This window comes from Sinocyclocheilus rhinocerous, unplaced genomic scaffold, assembly GCF_001515625.1.
Source record: "Sinocyclocheilus rhinocerous isolate Xijiao unplaced genomic scaffold, SAMN03320098_v1.1 scaffold313, whole genome shotgun sequence".
Taxonomy (NCBI): Eukaryota; Metazoa; Chordata; class Actinopteri; order Cypriniformes; family Cyprinidae; genus Sinocyclocheilus; species Sinocyclocheilus rhinocerous.
In genome coordinates, this window is record NW_015627539.1 from 217,077 (window position 1) to 235,913 (window position 18,837).

Consider the following 18,837-nt stretch of genomic DNA (forward strand, 5'->3'; position numbering starts at 1 on the left):
CATTACAGTATGGTAGGGGCGTAACATTTCCGTCACATGCTTGAGGTATTCGGCCAATCACAACGCATTGGATATCTGGCCAATCAGAGCACACCTCGCTTTTCAGACCGATTAGTTTTGTAAAAATCGACGCGTTTCAGAAAGGCGGGGCATAGAGGAGAAACAATAATGTACAGTATGTGGAAAATAATGTGTTTTTTTTACCTTAAACCGCATAAACACATTTCATTACACCAAATACACAAAATAATGTTCTTTTTAGCAGCATCATATGACCCCTTTAAGATAGACTTTTGAATGCTATCAAGTCGATCATATGACTTAAATCCTTTAAGTCTTCTGAATTGTTCTGGTTGTCCTTTTTGTTCATATGCATTGATTGTTAGAAGAGAGCATAATGTGAAAACTCTGCTAAACATCTTTTTTTTTTTCCACAAAAGAAACTCAGTCAGGTGAGCAAATGCTTACAGGATTTTCATTTTTTAGGGTGAACTGTGCCTTAAACAAATTTAGAGAACATTCAGCAACACTTTATAATAAGGTCCCATTAGTTAGCATGAGCTAATGCATTAACTAACAATGAGCAAATCTTTAACATTAGCTGTTTAAAATTCTCCTTTATTTCATGTTAGCGCAGGTCAGTTAAATAGTATTAATGTATACAACTTTTGATTTTAATAAGGAATTAATAAATGTTGAAATTAACATTAACTAATATAAATAAATGCTTCAAAAGTAATTTTCATTGTTAGTCAATGTAGCAAATGGAACCTTATTTTAAATGTTACTGAGCTTTTATGATCTAAAACATTCAACGTATCAGACAATGCAAAGAACAGAATGTCTAAAGGTATGTTTACACAGCCACAAAATGGAAAAGTTTTTACTTATAATTTTTTTAACGTTTCGCATACAGACGACAACGTTGTTAAAATGATCAACTTTCTCAAAGATCAACAAAAATGATTATAAATGCTGCATTATGCATGCCAGGCCAGTAGTTCTCTTGTCACTTTGTAAATAAACACTATGCGACTATGCACGCATTCTTCTACAGAGCGGTGAATACAAATGCTGTTTTGGTTGTCAAGTACCGAACACGAAATACGCATGCGCATGACGTCACCATTTTCACAAATTAGCATTTTTGTAGTTTACGCAATAATACAATTGTTTTCAAAAACTTGCACTTTGAAACCCATTTTCAAAAGTTTACAGACACACAAAACGCTGTTGTCGTGTAAATGAACTACAAAAACGCATAAAAAGTTTTCTGTATTTAGTTGAAAACGGTGAATGTCCCCAAGACTAAAAATATTAACACTTTAGCAATATAAACTAGGACTGGCAACATTAATGCGCTAACGAATGTGATTAATTAAAAATGCATAATGCGTTAAAATAATCTATAATAATGAAAACACCCGTAACCCTGGTAGGCAGAAATGTCTATTTTAAAAGAAAATCAGATGGCACTCTAAATAAACGTAAAGTTGTGTGCATACATCACGTTTTGAAGTACCATTTAAAGCTTATCGAGTTTGAAGTATAGTTTGAGCAAGCCGACGATGAATAAATGGTGTGTTTAATTTCACGTTAAGTGTGCGATTAATCGCACAGAATTGGGTGCGATTAATCACAGTTAATTTTTAAAATCTTTTTATCTATTGAAAGCCCGAAAATAAACATTCAACAGCTTCATTAAACACATGTAAAATATGTGAAATGTGCTTTCAGAGTGACTGTACCTGGCTGCCCTGTACGTGTCCATTAAAGTCATTGTTCTGAGGCGTCAGGAAGGTATCGTGGGTCGTCGTTTTCTCCGTCCGCGGCACACTGGGATCTCCATCCTCCACGCCGTTTGCCTTGCGCACACACAGCACCTTCCGGAAACTCTGCTTGAAGTTGTCGGACAAGAACCCGTAGAGCAGCGGATTGGCACAGCTGTTGGCATACGATAGGATGACGGCGAAAAAATACACCCCTGCCATCACGCTGTTCTCTGGGAGTATGAACACCAGGTTTACAATGTTGATGATGTAGAACGGCAGCCAGCAGAGGACGAACACCACCACGATCACCACCACCATGCGGGTCACCTTTCGCTCGGAGCGTCTGCGCTTCGTAAATCCCGCCCGTGCACTGGACGACTTCACCTTGACTACGATGAGCAGGTAACACATGCAGATGACCAGCAGGGGGCCGAAGAATCCAAGCGTTGCGGTGTAAAGAATGAATGCCATCGACCAAATGTCTCGTGGTTCCGGCCAACTCATGTTGCATGAGTTAAACATGTCCTGAACGTCAGAGAATATCACCACGGGGAGAACAACGATGAAGGAAAACACCCACACCGCTGCGCTAACTGCTTTAGCTACTCGTGGTCGGCGCCAACTAGTGGAGCGGATAGGATGCACTACTGCTAAATAGCGATCAATACTCATCACTGTCAAACAGAAGATGCTTGTGAATTGATTTAACGAGTCTGCCGTCATGACGACGCGACACAGGAATGAGCCAAACGGCCAGTAGGACAGTACGTTTTGCGTCGTAAGGAAAGGGAGGCCCAAAATATACAGCTCATCGGCCACAGCCAAGTTTAAAATGTAAATGTTTGTAACTGTTTTCATTTTAGAATAGCGCAAAACTACGTAGATAGCCAAAGTGTTGCCAGTGAGTCCAACGATGAACACGGTGAATGATATGACCGCAGTAACCATCGTGCTGCTCCCTTGAAACGGCATGCTTTGATCGGACACATTGCCAGTGTAATTCCCAACTGGACTTCCTGAAAATCCCAGTCCAAAGGAGGAGGAGTTATAATTCCCTGGGATTGTTCCCACCCACCCGGATTGGTTTAATGACTCCATTCTGGATCTGGAATGGACAGAAAGATAAAAAAGTGTCAGAAATTAGTGTCGAGGTAAGGATGAGTGAGCGAGAGAGAGTATAAAGCAGCAATGAATCCATAAAAGCTCAGTGGAAAGGTACATAGTTTCTCTTTATGCGTGTATGTGTTTGTCAGAGGGAGAGAATATGGCTTGTGTTCATTTAATGTGCTTGAGATGGCTTGTTTTACAGTGAGAGATCAGAGAGACTGATGATCACACCTCAGCTATAAAGATCAGAGCCAAAACAGCAAACCCACACAAGGAGACTGAAGTGACACAACGCACACATGCATATCTCTCTGTCGCTTTCTGTCTCCTGTTTCATGTATCTCCTCAGTGTTGCATAGTGGCACAGTACGTTCATGCATTAAAAACTATATTAAAAAGCCTGGTTTAAAAAACACTATATTTGACATCTACTGAACCAAATACGTTTTTTTTTTCAAGCTTTTGAACTAAAGAGGCAAAACACAGTTAACTATGGCAACAAATGCAATGAAAAAAATGCCTTACATTTTTTTTATTGGATTTTGATTGATTCTGATATCTATATTAAGTCCAGCGATCAATTTTCACAGTCCGCTTTCTCTAAATTTGAGCACAGTTCACCCAAAACCGACTGTCAGCACAGATCATAATCTAAGAGAGCTCATTTGATTTCAGTTAACCTAAAACTAAATTTTATGTGTGCCTGTTTTCCCTTTCATTGTATAGACTACTGTCACATCTCAGTAGCTGTAGGGTTTTGAATCAGTTAAATTCTAGTAAAACAACAGTGAACATCTAGTTCAAAACTATTACATAGTTTCTGTAAATTCTCACCTCCAAACCATATAATAGTTTTCAACACAATAAAATTACAATGATATGCAACTAAATAATGAAAGTATATGCTAACCATAAGTTTGAACTGTGTTCGAGGCAAAGTTGGGGCAACTTGTCACATATGTATACAGTTTTTATTTTTATTTACAATATTTTTTGGCCATAACAATGGTTTGAGATTTCTCTACGCACTTCACTGCTGGTCCATGCAACTCACAGCATTTACCCGCAGAATAAACGCACTGGCGCTGAAGATGCGTTGAGGGTCTCAACTGATTTACTAAAAAGCATTTTCTTTCAAACTACCTGCTCTCACCTCGATGAAATCAGCTTGAAGTCGTCAAAGACAGCGATAAGAACGATGTGAGCCGGTCTTTCTTGCTTGGTTGCATTCTTTAGAGACATTATTTATTATGTTTGTTTAGAAATGAACACTTTGTTAAACTGCGTAAAAACTAAAATGCATATTATGCTATTCATCTGGGGTGACATTAAAACTTAGTACGCTTAAGCAAAGCACCAGGGCATTAAAAGTGCATTATTGGGCTTTTATAACAAATTTAAAAAAACGTATAGCCTATAAGATTTTCTTATTTTGCGCAACGTCCCATACGATCAGAGTGTATCAACGAAAACAGTCCTGAAGCAAGTTAAAAATATCCTTACAAATATTAGGCTACTACAAGATTCCTAAACTTAGATGGAATGTTGACAAAAATAATATAAATCAAAACCTCTATCCGAAACAGTAAACTGTGCTTACCTGAGTATGTATCAGTGAGACGCAGGAAGGTGTGAAACACCCCTCGAAGGAGATGAGAAGAGTAGATAAATGTAAAAAACACCGGAAAACATAGTGCAGGTTAAATCTGTCAGCAGCGGGATCTGAATTATAGCTTGAGGACAGCCTTTGCGTGCACGCTCTCACACCAGTGTGCAGCCTCGCTACAGGTGATGGCATCTACTGCCCGATTCACTCCGAGATCGAGCTAAACCTCCCCGTTAAACCTAGAGAGATAACCCGAACATTTTCCAGACTGAAAAATATCTGATTCTGCCAATTATATGGAGTTTGAAGGAAGGCGAGTTCTAATTATAGTTTTTGCATTTTCAAATTCCACATGCAACAGAGCCAATAAAGTTTATGCGCGGTTTCAACTCCTCCCCTTTTACCTTATATGGCTCAGCGCAGAATGTAAACAAAGTTCGCGGGTGAAACTTGTTTGAACTGGCAGAGCATAACGGAAGATTTTATGTGAAATTTTTGTCTGTTTCTAATATAAGCTTATTAGAAGACTTGTAATGGTGAGTATGAAGTGTATGGACTATTTTTATGGTAGGCTACTGTTGAAATCCTTTTTGACAGCAGTACATTAGCCGTGCTGTAGCGTTTTTAAATATAAAAACGGTTGTTGCCAGGTCATAGTAAAATTGAGTTTATGGTATTTATCCCAAATTTAGCTTTATCCACTTTATTCTTCAACGCAGAATTAAGCCTATATGGGGGAGACTTCCGGTTGATTAGCGGCTATAGGGAAATAACGAGAAGAATTACAACATGCAGTAAATGGTAAAACTGTTTGCACTACAAACCAGTGTGTTAATAATTAAGATGATACATTAAAATAATATGATAAGACACACCAACAAGCTGTTTTGTAGCTAAAAAATAGCCCATAAGGCCCATAAAATGTACAAATGGCCACACCCATTTTTATGGGGGGAAAAAAGCACAAGGTTTATGATGCAACATTTCATAATAAACCAACAGAATGAACACTATTATTCTGTGAAATTCCTTTAGGGATAGGATAATTTAAGAAGAAACAACAAAGACATTTATAATTTGTTGAGACCACCAACTTGGGACTGTAAACACAAAATTCCACTTTCATTCAAATATGGATAATTTGGTCTTATTTTTGCGACCATTTGGTTTTTAGTATTGTGGCATTATGTTTATGGCAATTAATCGCATTTTCTTTCCAAATGTTCATTACTGTAATGTGTTCAGACTTTTACTTTAGCAACTTTAGCGGCAAACTTTTCCATGATTCACATTATGAAGAATAATGTCAAAATGCAGGAAATCTTAAAAATAGCTAAATGGAAGTTCTTATTTCTCATTTTTGACCTTTTCTTGACAGGTTTTGTGAAATTCACCCCTTTAACCATCTTTCAAGAGTGCCAGCAACATAGCACCTCCGATATGGACCATAGCAGCTTTATCCATTAAAATGAGTGGCGCGACCCACACGGAGACCTGATAAAGTTTTGATTCCTGACATGACCTGGAGGTAGATGTGCCTTTAACAAGCTTAAAGTAACTTTTAAGAAGAAGGTGCGAGACAAAGATGAGGCGTACGGCTCACAGGTGTCTCCCTTCACACATGACATCTGTACTGAGGCGGTTTGACGGTGGCACCTCATTACATAATTCACAGAGTTCCTGTACTCATATCTCACCTACAGCTGGTTTATTTTGCCATAATTATGCAGCAGACAGATAAAACAAGAGCTTTGAGGTGCGTGCAGAATTGAGGTACACAGAATACACCGTTCTAGGTGTTAATCGCACAGAAACAGATGGCGTCTTTCATCAGGCATCACTGGGGAAAATATATATATTTTTATGTACCTAGTACAAAATAGTCATACTACCTGACAGATATCACTGAAATAAGACATTTTGTAAGAAATATCTCTCCAGCCCAATCCAAAACTCTTTATGCCTGTCAATCATTTTGTACGACTGAGATTGTTTTTGGAGGTCAACGTTTCGCAAAGAATATGCATACTTCCTTTCAGCATAGTATGCAAAAAGAAAGTCAGATGAGTAGTATGTGGTCTGTAAGATTTTTAAGTTTTAATGAAACAAAAATGCTGACATTTGGGGAGTGTGCAACCACGGCGGAATAAAATATTTGATCTTTTGTTGTTAGTACATCAAAGGACAACTGACAATATATTGACAACTGACAATATATCTATACTACAAACATACATAACTGAAGAAATGTGCAGCAGAGATGTAAGTTCATCCTTACAGTATGTACATACATGATTATGGCCATAGTGTGTGCGTAAAACTTGCCTACAGTATCTTTAACAGGTGCTTAAATGCATGAGCACACATTTATATTCAAATTAAATATCAATATAAATGTATAATATCTTATTTTAATGTATCTCATAAACATTAACATGCTTTCAGGTGGTACTCCTGGTGTATAATTGGTGTATAATGGTGTATAAATAATTTTTTTTTTTTTTAATTTCTCTCTCAACAAATACTCAGTGTTAAAGGGGTCATATGATGCTGCTAAAAAGAACATTATTTTGTGTATTTGGTGTAATGAAATGTCTTTATGCGGTTTAAGGTTCCACAAACACATTATTTTCCACATACTGTACATTATTGTTTCTCCTCTATGCTCCGCCTTTCTGAAACGCATCGATTTTTACAAAGCTCATCGGTCGGAAAAGCGAGGTGTGCTCTGATTGGCCAGCTATCCAGTGCATTGTGATTGGCCGAATACCTCAAGCATGTGACGGAAATGTTACGCCCCTCACCATATTGTGATGATGCCCTGTCAGGCCGGAGCGACGAGACAAAAACATTAAATCCAATTATAAACAAGGCATTTGTTGCATCCAGTGGGGACATAATTACGGATTATACTGACTTATACTGCCTTTTTACACGTTGCATCACGGCGCGTAAACATAAAACCATGTCTGCATTTGTGATCGGAGAAATTACAAACAAGCGCTACTCTACACTGCTCAAAACTCGCGTTAGCAATCGTCAGTGGCAAATCCTTTAAATATAAAAAACGTACTTACAGGCATCATATGACCCCTTTAAGACAGTAGGGGTGTTTGCTGCTGAGAAAATCCCGAAGATCCAGAAAACACACACACACACAAACCAGAGATCAACTGAAGTCGAGTTCATTCATGCGTGAGGCAGCTTTGAACTTGACAAGTACACAGCAGTATAATTACAGATATTGATTAACTAGAATCCACATGTGTTCCTGCAAATCTTCAGCTTCTCTCTGATTCATCAGTGTTTCCTAGACGGCTCTGACAGGCCGCATTCTGTTTCAGTGATCACCATATCATGGGGTATTTTTAGACTACAAATCTTTAAACCGATGTCACGCTGAATAATATAAAATGCATAATAATGCAATATGGAAATGTAGATGAATTCATCCTCTCAGTATTCAGATTAGTGGTTGAATAAAATGATTTTTTTTTCAGTGACCCATTTTTTACATTTACTATATTTTATATTATATATATATATATATATGAAATGTTTTTGTTTATATATAAAATGTTTTTGTTATTGTTGGGTTTAAGTTATTTATTTAAATTATATATTATTTATTTATTCATTTATTCAATTTTTGGCAAATATTTACTGTCTTTAGCAACATTTTCTTCTGGGTTTGTGCACAGTGTTTAGATTTTTGTCATGTTGAACAAAGTCGCTTAAACAAATATCGATAAGCATTCAAAAACGACTAGTAGAAACATCACGAATACCCTTCAACCCCCTTTTGACTGCTGATAGCCTCCCCTACTGGCCAAAACCCATACTGAATCTATTATTATTTGTGTCAGATTCTCTTCTTCTTGTTTCCATGGCAGTTATATTCAGTATAATACATTCTTAAGCATCCTACAGCATAAATGTGTAATTGATTAAGTTATTTTCTGAAATACTGGATAAAGAGAGAAGGTTGAGGCAGAAGACGGCAGGTAAAGGGTTAATGAGGACGGAGCTCTGTGGGGATCGCATGTGTTTCTGCTGCTGTAAATCATGTTTAACAGTGACCTTTATGAAGAACATAATACTATCTACAGACATATATTGAGTTTGGGAGTGTATTGAGAGTATGTTGAAACAGGTGGTGGTATCTTCCACAAAATTAGTGTTGAGCTCTCTCTGCTTCTCCACCAGTCTAATTCACTTAAATTGTAGTTAGCATGGAAAATTTCCCCAGCTGCAGACATCACTGTCACAATTGAGTTCAATGCAAAAACATTGTCAAAAGACCGAGTACAATATTCAAGCTTTGGGAGTCATAACTATAAGATGTCTGTGTGTCATTGGATTTTGTCACTATGGTGATTTATTTACATGATGCAGTTATAGAGGGTTAATATAGTTTACCTGCATTTGGACAGAGAGGAAGGAGATTCAATACAGTTTATTATGACTCCCAGGCTGCCATTTGTTCTTCTACTGGCAATAAAAGACCAGCAGATCTTGCACAACAGATAGCATATAATCAAACAGCATTTGCACCGTCTTCCTACCAATATTGTATGATTTCACCTCAGTCTAAGCAGTGAAATTACATGCTTTTATATCGCCGCTTTGAGGTTTGATCTCAAGACATTTATCCTTAGAAAGCCGCTGCTGTATTGTTCTCGAGTGCAAATATATGCAATTAGAGGACACGGTGGTATGATCAGAAAAGAACATAAATGAAAAAATAAATTGATATGGACAGCTTGGGCTGCTCCAGGCATGATATTTACAAATGAAATATTATGGAGTCAGAAAAATCCAATCTAATCTGTGCTGAAATATATTCAATATAACTTTGATGCAGCTGCAGACTGAATTCTCCTGAATCATTCATTTGTAGATGCCACTTAAATTCTTGGTTCGCTTTGATGTTTTGTTTTTAAGTGTGACTTGAGCGTCCAAATTATGCGCAACTTAACTTTTAGCATAGAAATAGGCAAATTAATCTGACCAGCAATAATATGAATTATATATTTAAATACTTTTAATGAAATAAAATAAATTATTAAATACATTTATTTAAGGCCTCTAACTTGCTCTATTCTTTTTCTATTCTGTCTGTTTTCTTTTTATTTATTATATAATTTAAAAAAAAACTTGCTATGTGTACTGCGTTAAGCTAACTGAGACTTGTTATAGCACTTGTGTATCATTGCTCTTTTATTAGTTTTGATCGCTTCCATTGTCCTCATTTGTAAGTTGTTGCAAGGCAACATTTCTCATTTTCAGTAGTAACAGAAAATACTTCTAATTCAAAATATTAACAAAAGCTATAATAGTACATCAATCATACCAAAATAACATTGTAGTAGGTATTGGAAACTTTGATTACATTTTTAAGTTATGTAAAAGCTGTTTCATGACACTCAAATATCTCTAATGCAACTTACACCAGATAAAAAAACTGATTTAATCAGTATATTATGTTACAGTTTCTGATAATTCCAGTCTAATAGCGAGTAACTGCCTTATTCACTCGCCAGTGCAATTTTAATCACATTTGGAGCAGTAATTTAGGTGCCTGATTGCAGAAATAAAGAAGCGTGACTTTCCATTTCGAAGTGTTCTGTCAGATCGAATATGAGCTTTCTGCTCCAAACTCGAAGTTTTGTAATTTCAAATGAATGCCAGTGCTTTCAATACAGACTAATGCTTTCAAAGAGAGCAGCAAGCAGTGCCAATTTGATGTGAAATTTCTCCTGGTGAAAATATGAGACCACTGCAGCTCTCACATACATCGCAGGTCATTTTCCCTCCGGCTTGTCTGATCATAACCCACTCCTCGGCAACTTTTATGCCACTTTACTGAGTTCAGTGACGGTTTTGTGCCGATGATCCCAAATCAGTGAATTGTAAAGATGAAAACTGATGCAGACAATCTTCTCAGACAAATGGTTGGCAGAAATGAATAGGCTGATGTTTATGGTTTAAAGGGGGTCTGATCCCTGTTGAAAAAACAGCATATGCTGGTTAGGCATGTTTTGAAGCATGGCAGCTGTTTTAAGCTGGTCATGTGCTGGTCCTAAAGCGGTCCTAAGCAACTAGCTCCTGCTCAGGACCAGCTTAAACCAGCTCAAACCAGGTGCCATGCTTCAAAACATGCCTAACCAGCATATGCTGTTTTTTCAACAGGGATGCTCTCCCTCACAACAGACACATAATGACAGATTCCACGGCCTCACCATTGGTGGAAATGTAGCATGCATGTGCTTGGACTCGTTCATGATTGCCCCGTATGACTATAGCATGTAAATGCCATGGTATATAAATCATACGGCAATCAGAGACTGCAATTTCTTCAATCATAGTCAAGTTAGAGCTAACAGTGATTCAGCATGTGCTCAGTAGAGTCTGCCTGAGATGTGTGAAAATGTTATACACTCATCATTCTCTCTTTTTTTTCTTTAGCTGTATGTTTTGATGGCTTTGAATTTACACTCTTTATTTTTATATTTAGGTTGCTGGTTAAAAATTGATGAATGATATTGATAGATGCATCTGATCATGAAGTGGGGTGCTATTTGTATGAAATACAACTCTTATGACTGAACTGAAAGATCGAATCTTAAAATGCGTAATGAACATTATTTCATCAAAATATTTCATCAGGTTGTTAAAATACCACTCTCAGATTAAAAGGTACAAATGTTTTGAACGTACCCTTAGTTACCACTAAAGTGTACATTTAGTACCGAGATGGTACATATTAGTACTTTTTTAAACCCCAGCTTTTGTACCTTTTCGTTTAATCGTTTAACTCATTTCACATAATTAATGTGTGCACATCCTACGGTTTTTTCCTTATTCATCTAAAAGATGTAGTACGATATGAAGGAGAAATCATACAAGCATTTTTACAGTCTTTTACCGTTAAATTCACAGTCATTTTTGTAGGCTATTTTAGAAAGGAAAAAAAAAAAGTTAGAATCAATAAATCATGAATACATTATTGCTATTGTGCAAATAATATGTAATCATGTAATCAATAACTGTAGTCTGATTACAAGTATTTTAAAATGTAATTTAATCTAATTACAAATACTTAATTTTTGGAATCTGATTACGTAGCTAATCCAGACTACATGTAAGTTACTACCCAACTCTGACGGTGTCAATCATTATTGCAGTTTCGAGAGTGAGTTCTGTGCCGTACACACACGAAACGATAATTCACTTCTGCAGCTTATTTAAATAAGGTTGTCACTCCTAAAACTTTACAGTGTGTAAGCAGCCATGTGTGTTTTTCAATGACTTGTATATTTAGTTGCATCCTTGGGTTTTGTTCCAGTCCAGCACTAATTCAGATGATGTGAAGATCTGAGACATCTTCTACGGCTCCCCCTAGAGTTTGAACACACAACATACCCCATCAAGACCTGAATAATTCATCCACGTTCTGCCAGAGATCAAATCTGCTCTGGTTAGTGCAAAACAATGTGCATGAATGATGAATTAGCCATATTTGGAAAATTTCCCTAAGGAAAAGATAAGAAATAAAGGCTATAGTTTATTCATGTCTGCAGAGTTATTTCAGGATCATTACCTTCTGAACCTTCTTTAAAAAAATGAATATGCTTGTGTTGTAATTTTAAAGTGTATTCCTATAAAAGGGAATATCAGACTCTCAGAAATGCTCTGGTCAAACTCAGATTCTTAAGCTGTAGCTATTAATTATGACTTGATTATTTATACAGCAGCAAGAAAATGAACAGAATAGAAATATGGAGATAATGCATTGTTCTAAGAGGACATCATATTCGTTCTGACAATCATTTGAAATGTTGATATTATCATACTGATTCCTGTAATTTAATCAGACAGAAGGTTTTAGGGTTTTCAAATTTTTGATGCTAGATGTTGTATATCTTTATGTGTTTAAATCCATTTATACTGTGTGAGGAAAATATTAAATGTGTCAAAAAGTCTTAAAATATTAACTTAAGAGAACTAAATCAAACATTTCCAAAATTGAATAATTGGCTTTTACATTGTCATACATACTAAAACAAACTGTTATTTGGAAAATATTTACTTTTAATTAAGTTGACAGATAAAAAAGAAAAATCACCAATTTATAATAAAAAAATTTTTTTTTTTAAATTAAATAACTGGAATGAATATCTTGATTTCTAACCAGTCTTTAGTAGCGGAACAAAATGGTAAATTTATTGAATGTGCAGTAAAAAAATAAAAAAATAATGTTAAACATATTTGGTGTACACTAGCTTTGGCAGCTCTAAAATTAGCTACATTTTGTAAAAAATAAAATGATTATAAAATGATGTTTTAGGTGTATAATTCACCAAAAATTATGCCCCTTCCTGGATGATGATGTCATTAAGAAACTGTCATTATTGCAAAGAATAAAATATTACATAAGATTAATGGACAATGCTATTGAAGACATCACCAATTCAAAATAATGTTGCTTAAAAACGGAAACAACTGCAATATTTAAAAAAAATAAATTACCAGGTTTTCATGTCACAATTGTAAAGTTCTGCACCTGGTGAACAATATTTGAATGATGTTTCTTTATCAGCCACTTGCCTTTACATCATCCAATGCATTTATGTGTGCGCGTGGTCTCTATGCATATGGACAATAAAATGGGCCGCATAGTAGAAAAGTTGTGCCATAACTAAATCAAGTCAAAGATAAAGTCTAAAACATCTAGCTGTGGTAATGGGTTGGGTATAGCCTGCCTGATAATCAGTAGCTGGTGTTGTGCATCCAGTGGAGAGCAGCGGCACTGCAGGATGGGAGCACGAGAGGAAGTTCTTCAGGAACTTCTGGCAGAGCAGAATCCAGAGTTTTTTCCCCTCCTCTGGAGAAGAAGTGAATCCAGTTCCGTTAACGGAGGAATAGAGGGGGGACGTCAGCGAACTTGGGGGGGGAAACGCGATTTGTACGCCGTTTCTCTTATGGAAAAACTGGGAAAAGAGTGAACTTTCCTCAACGCGCCCCGAGGAAAACTTCACCGACAGAAGGGGCGATGAGATGCGAATGAGCTATGCCTTGTAGAAATGGACAGATTGCGTTTAAGCGAAAACATGGCGTCTGCCTCCCAAAGTTTGGATTATTTTCCAGTCTGCTCTTTGCGCTCTGCTGCCTGGAGGCGCGCTCGGGCGTCGCGGCAGACGGGAGAGCCTGCAGCCCGTGTCCGGGTAACTGCTCTTGCTCCGCGGTGGGACCGCAAAACTCGTGCGTGGTTAATTGTTCCAGCATCGGGCTGGATCAGGCCCCAGCGGCGTCAGACCTACCGACCGACACGCACACTCTGTAAGTGACCCACCGACCGCCGCCGCTCGGGTTTGTGGGCGATGATGCGGGTGTTTGTTGTGATCTGGTTGAGGTGACGGGTGAAGAATGTTGGCTGGTGTAATACTTCAGACTGCCACTGTTTATGTGTCAATCAGTCATAACTGAGGATGTCTGGGATGGGGGAAAAAAATAGAAGGGTAGAGTGGGGGAAAACGCCCCCCTTATAAGGACTGTGTATGTAATTTTTTTCTGTGAAACAAAAGTTAAAATTGTTCAGAAAAGTTATAATAGTTTTAGTGACACTGACATAATATGAACCAAGTATGAAAAATGTCCAGAGTTTTCATGTTATTAGATTTTTAATAAAACATTTATTTGTACCAAGGGGGCGTTTTGCCCCACAGGTGGAGTAAAATGCCCCCCAGACAAAGCAATTTGCTTTATGCATTTACAGCAAAATCAGAGTGCAGGCAGTTTTAGCTTAAAATGAAAAAGAATATAATTAATAATTATGAAATTATGAAAAAGTATAATTTGAAAAAACAAATTGTTAGCTGATGCTAACTTGCTACCAAACTAGTTAGGCCTACCTGATGCTAGCTTGAGGTGACTTTTAAATATAAAGTCCAAATATTTTTATTCAACCAACTAGATAGAATACATTTGATGGGAAAACAAGGAATTTGACATTCAGAACAGAATAACTACAGTAATTAAAGGGTTAGTTCACCCAAAAATGAAAATTAGCCCACAAATTACTCAACCTCAAGTCATCCTAGGTGTACATGACTTTCTTCTTTCAGATGAATCCAGTCGGAGTTATATTAAAAACTGTTTTTGATCTTTCAAGCAGTTTAATGCCACTCAGAGGGTGTTGCATGCATCAGTCCAAAAGAAGTGAAATAAAAAGCGCCCATCCATAAAAAAAGTGTCTCACACGGCTCCGGGGGGTGAACAAAGGCCTCCTGTAGCGAATCGATGCGTTTTTGTAAGAAAAATATCCATATTCAAAACGTAATAATCACTTTAATGTAGCTTGCGCCAACAGTCCTACACGGATTCATGATGGAGGTTATGTGACACACTGACTTTGTTTTGGTGACCAAAAGTCAATACCAAATCAATCAATTCATCTCAGTCTGTAAAAACTGTCAAAAAGTGGAAAAAGTGGAGAAAACATCTCACATCTCAACCCAGGAAAAGGTCCAAATAGCTGCATAAGTTTATGCCTGCACTTGATTTAACCCATGCACACAGCTTGTGTACCAGCAGATGCATGAAGAGTTTGTGCAGGTAGACTTGTGATGCGTCCTGCGACGGCGTCCTTGCATTGAGAATACTGTGTTCTTTACTCTCGTTTCTGTGGCGCTCGAGCTCCAGCATGTGTTATCCATTCACATAGGCTGCAGATGTATGTGCAGAAAGATCTGATACTTTGAACTCTTTTTTTAGGGCATAAACTTCAAGACCGAAATCTTTCATCAGGCAACTGTTGTAAAATTGTCAATAACACTATAGGTCACATTTACAAGCTCTTCATTAGGGGGCTTGTTGTTGTTCTCCAGTGAATATTTCTCAGGCTGTTTATTTCTGCAAGTCAATTTCTGTAGACACAAAGCAAAAAAGTTATTGGTTTTTCCGCCATTATTGCCCATGGAAAAAAGTTTCAGTTCATTGAACACACACTGAACGAACAGAAAGGCCAAATATGGTGATATTGAAATGGTGATATTGAAACAAGCATTTGTGCAACTGGAATTTGATTTGAAATCTTACTAAGATTTGTACAGTTTTGACAACTATAACCCCGGCCTCCCCCTGTTAACTCCAATGCTTAAAGATTGCAATAAGTTGTGCTAATGCAGCAGTAAATTTTATTTATGAATGTTTATGAATGCAGATGTCTTTATGGGCAATAGGAGTTTTTGCATTGTTGTTTTTTTACACAGTTTTAAAACTTAAATTCATGCTGTTTTCTCTGTCTATAAAAGTTATTTTCTATATAAGTGGTTCATAAATGGAACAAAAAAAAATATGCAGAAAGTGTTTCTGAAGTGGATATTTTAAGATACAGACAGAAAGACTGATTAAAATGAAATAAAAATGATTCTAAGATGAAACAAAAAAGTTTTCATCTACACAAAGCAGCTGCAGTTTTACAAACATTCTGGAGCTTCTCTGTCTTTTCTGTCTAGAGGAATTCAAAAAGAAGGATAAAGTCAGTGAGTCTTGGCTTTCTGAGACTGAAATCTCCAGAGACAGTCGCCGTAGGTCACGGAGACGAGCACAGACGCGACGTCTTAAGAGTTTTAGGAATGATTCTAAGATGAAACAAAAAAGTTTTTATCTACACAAAGCAGCTGCAGTTTTACAAACATTCTGGAGCTTCTCTGTCTAGAAGAGGTAAAGAAGGATAAAGTCAGTGAGTCTTGGCTTTCTGAGACTGAAATCTCCAGAGACAGTCGCCGTAGGTCACGGAGACGAGCACAGACGCGACGTCTTAAGAGTTTTAGGAGTTTTAAATCATTGACCTCACTTCCTTTTTCTCGTTGCGCCGCCGAGGCCGCCCAGTGATCTTTCATATTTAAGCGTCTCTAAGACCGAGATAGATGATAACATTTTCTTTGCTGTGAGAATGAAAGGATGTCTGGTTAACAGTAATTAAATGTAAAAGCCTGTCGTCATGGCGCTGACACACGCTGGCGAGGTGCATTAGCGTTGGAGCGCTATCTGGCAGCGCGCCGCGTCTCTCAAGTTCACAGCTGCTGCGCGCAGGATCGCCGCTTTTCCCCTTCCACCCGCTCCTTCTTTCCACCCTTCAAGAAAAAAAACGCAGATCAACTCCCGTTCCCATTCCTAGGAGGTTTCTTCACTCCTTTTCCTTCTCCAGTTGTGTCATTCTGAACTGGATGAGTGTGAAGTGCAAATCCAACCTGACTTGCTTTCCAAACCTCCAAAGTAGCATCTTTCATAAGAAGCGGTGTTATTGCTTATTGGAAATCCATTTTAAAGGGGTCATATGATGCTATTTTAAAGATCATTATTTTGTGTATTTGGTGTAGCAGAATATGTTGACATGCTTTAATGTTCAAAAAACACATTATTTTTCAAATACTGTACATTATTGTAGGTCCTCTATGCCCCGCCTCTCTCAAAAAAGCCCCCTCCTTTGACAAGCGCAGTCTGCTCTGATTGGCCAGCTGACCCAGTGCATTGTGATTGGCCGAACACCACGAGCACGCGTCGGAAATGTAACGCTCCTTACCATAATCGCGAGCTTCAGCATTCAAAGTAACTATCAAGACAGTTAATAATGTTGTTAGTTTTACCATCAGTTCAATCCCGAAAGGGCAACAGAGTCGAGTGACAGACACAGTGATGATGCAGTGCAACTTTACAGATCTTCTTTATGCACCAAGAGCTTGTAACACTCCAAAGAGAAAGGAAAATTTTAAATAGCATCATATGACCCCTTTAATCTGTAAGTGTCTGGTGCTGACGTGCGCGATGCAGTGAGCAGTTCACAGTGAATGAGTTGTTTACAGTAAACCTCCAGACTGCTGCACTTTCTCTTTTGTTTCTGCTCTTGCGGTGATTCACTGATTCGCTCGTGTTTAATAGGAACCATAATTGACTCAGGAGTGATGTAATTCTGCTTAAGTAGCTTCATCTGTGAGAAGAGCTGCAGTGTAACAACAAAAACAGACTTGTTCAAGTCTTCCTCAGCTGCAGTGATGTTTCTTGCTCAGTCATTTCTGGGGCCTGTTTCATAAAACACGTTTACCAAATAAGATTTTTAAGGTTTATTTCAGTTAGTCTGACGTATTGTCAGTTGATTTGGTTCAAAATAAGTCAGACTAACTGAAATAAGCCTGGCTTATTTGGTAAGCTTGTTTTATGAAACAGGTCCCTGGTCTGTGTAGTGGCCTTCATGGTTTGTAGTGGTCTTCACTGGCTTTTGATAGTCTGCATTGACCTTTCTTTTTAAGTTTATTTATTTATTTATATGTCTAGCACAATTAAAGTTATTTTAATTTAGTATTTTGTTGATCTAAGATGTATTTTATCCCTGAATATTAATTATTTTAATAATCAATTAGTTAGAGAAATATAATGTAATATAATTACATTATAATATATATGACTTTATATTAATTAAAAAATAAATGTAAAATAAATGAAAAGGAGTGGCTTTTTTTAGCAGTTTGCAGTGGTCTTTGACCTGTGTTGGTTTATATTAGTTTTTTACTCGTCTGTTCTGGTCTTCAGAGGTCTTCATTGGTTTGTAGTGATCTTTAATATATATATACAGTATATGTCAGACTTATGAACTGTTTTGTTGTGTTTTGATCCCCCATGTGTTCTGTGTGACCTAGTTTCTGTCTTCGTTTGATTATTGTCATTAGTTTCAGGTGTGTGTCATTTATTACCCTCATAAGCCCTCCTATATTAGTTGTGTTCTGCTCTCTGTTTGTCGTCCGATCTACTACATCCCTACATGTGTCTCCTGCCTGTTCTGTCTTGGATTTGCCCTTGTGTGACTATTTTAAAGACTATTTGCATTGTTCATCATTTTCTTTGTGCGTTTCAATCATCGTAGCGTGACTCTCTCTCTCTCTCTCTCTCTCTCTCTATATATATATATATATATATATACATATATATTAGTGCTGGGCAACGATTAATCGCATCCAAAATAAAAGTTTTTGTGTACATAATATATGTGTGTACTGTGTATATTTATTATGTATATTTAAAGACAGGGCATACGGTATATATTTAGAAAATATTTACATGTATATATTTATATTCATATAATTTATCATATATAAATATATTTAATATATAAGCATAACATATTTTTCTTAAATATATACATGCATGTGTGTCTATTTATATATACATAATAAATATACACAGTACACACACATATATTATGTTCACAAAAACTTTTATTTTGGATGCGATTAATCGAGATTAATCGTTTCCCAGCACTAATATATATATATATATATATTATATTTAGGT

General features: G+C 36.9%; 2 protein-coding genes across 3 annotated transcripts in view; one reads left to right on the top strand and one right to left on the bottom strand.

Moving 5' to 3' along the window:
- Nucleotides 1–4,726, bottom strand: part of LOC107729575 (somatostatin receptor type 5-like) — an 8,311-nt gene extending 3,585 nt beyond the window's left edge. For both annotated transcript variants that reach the window (XM_016540154.1, XM_016540163.1), the window contains exons 1-3: nt 4,712–4,726; nt 4,480–4,680; nt 1,749–2,877 (exon numbers count right to left, since the gene is read on the bottom strand). In XM_016540154.1, the coding sequence (XP_016395640.1) occupies nt 1,749–2,870 (1,122 nt within the window). In that variant the 5' untranslated portion in view covers nt 2,871–2,877; nt 4,480–4,680; nt 4,712–4,726. The remainder of the gene's footprint in view (nt 1–1,748; nt 2,878–4,479; nt 4,681–4,711) is intronic.
- An 8,526-nt stretch (nt 4,727–13,252) lies between these two features.
- Nucleotides 13,253–18,837, top strand: part of LOC107729871 (polycystin-1-like) — a 111,397-nt gene continuing 105,812 nt past the window's right edge. Inside the window, exon 1 of the mRNA XM_016540597.1 lies at nt 13,253–13,827. Coding sequence (XP_016396083.1) covers nt 13,559–13,827 — 269 coding nt within the window. The 5' untranslated portion in view covers nt 13,253–13,558. The remainder of the gene's footprint in view (nt 13,828–18,837) is intronic.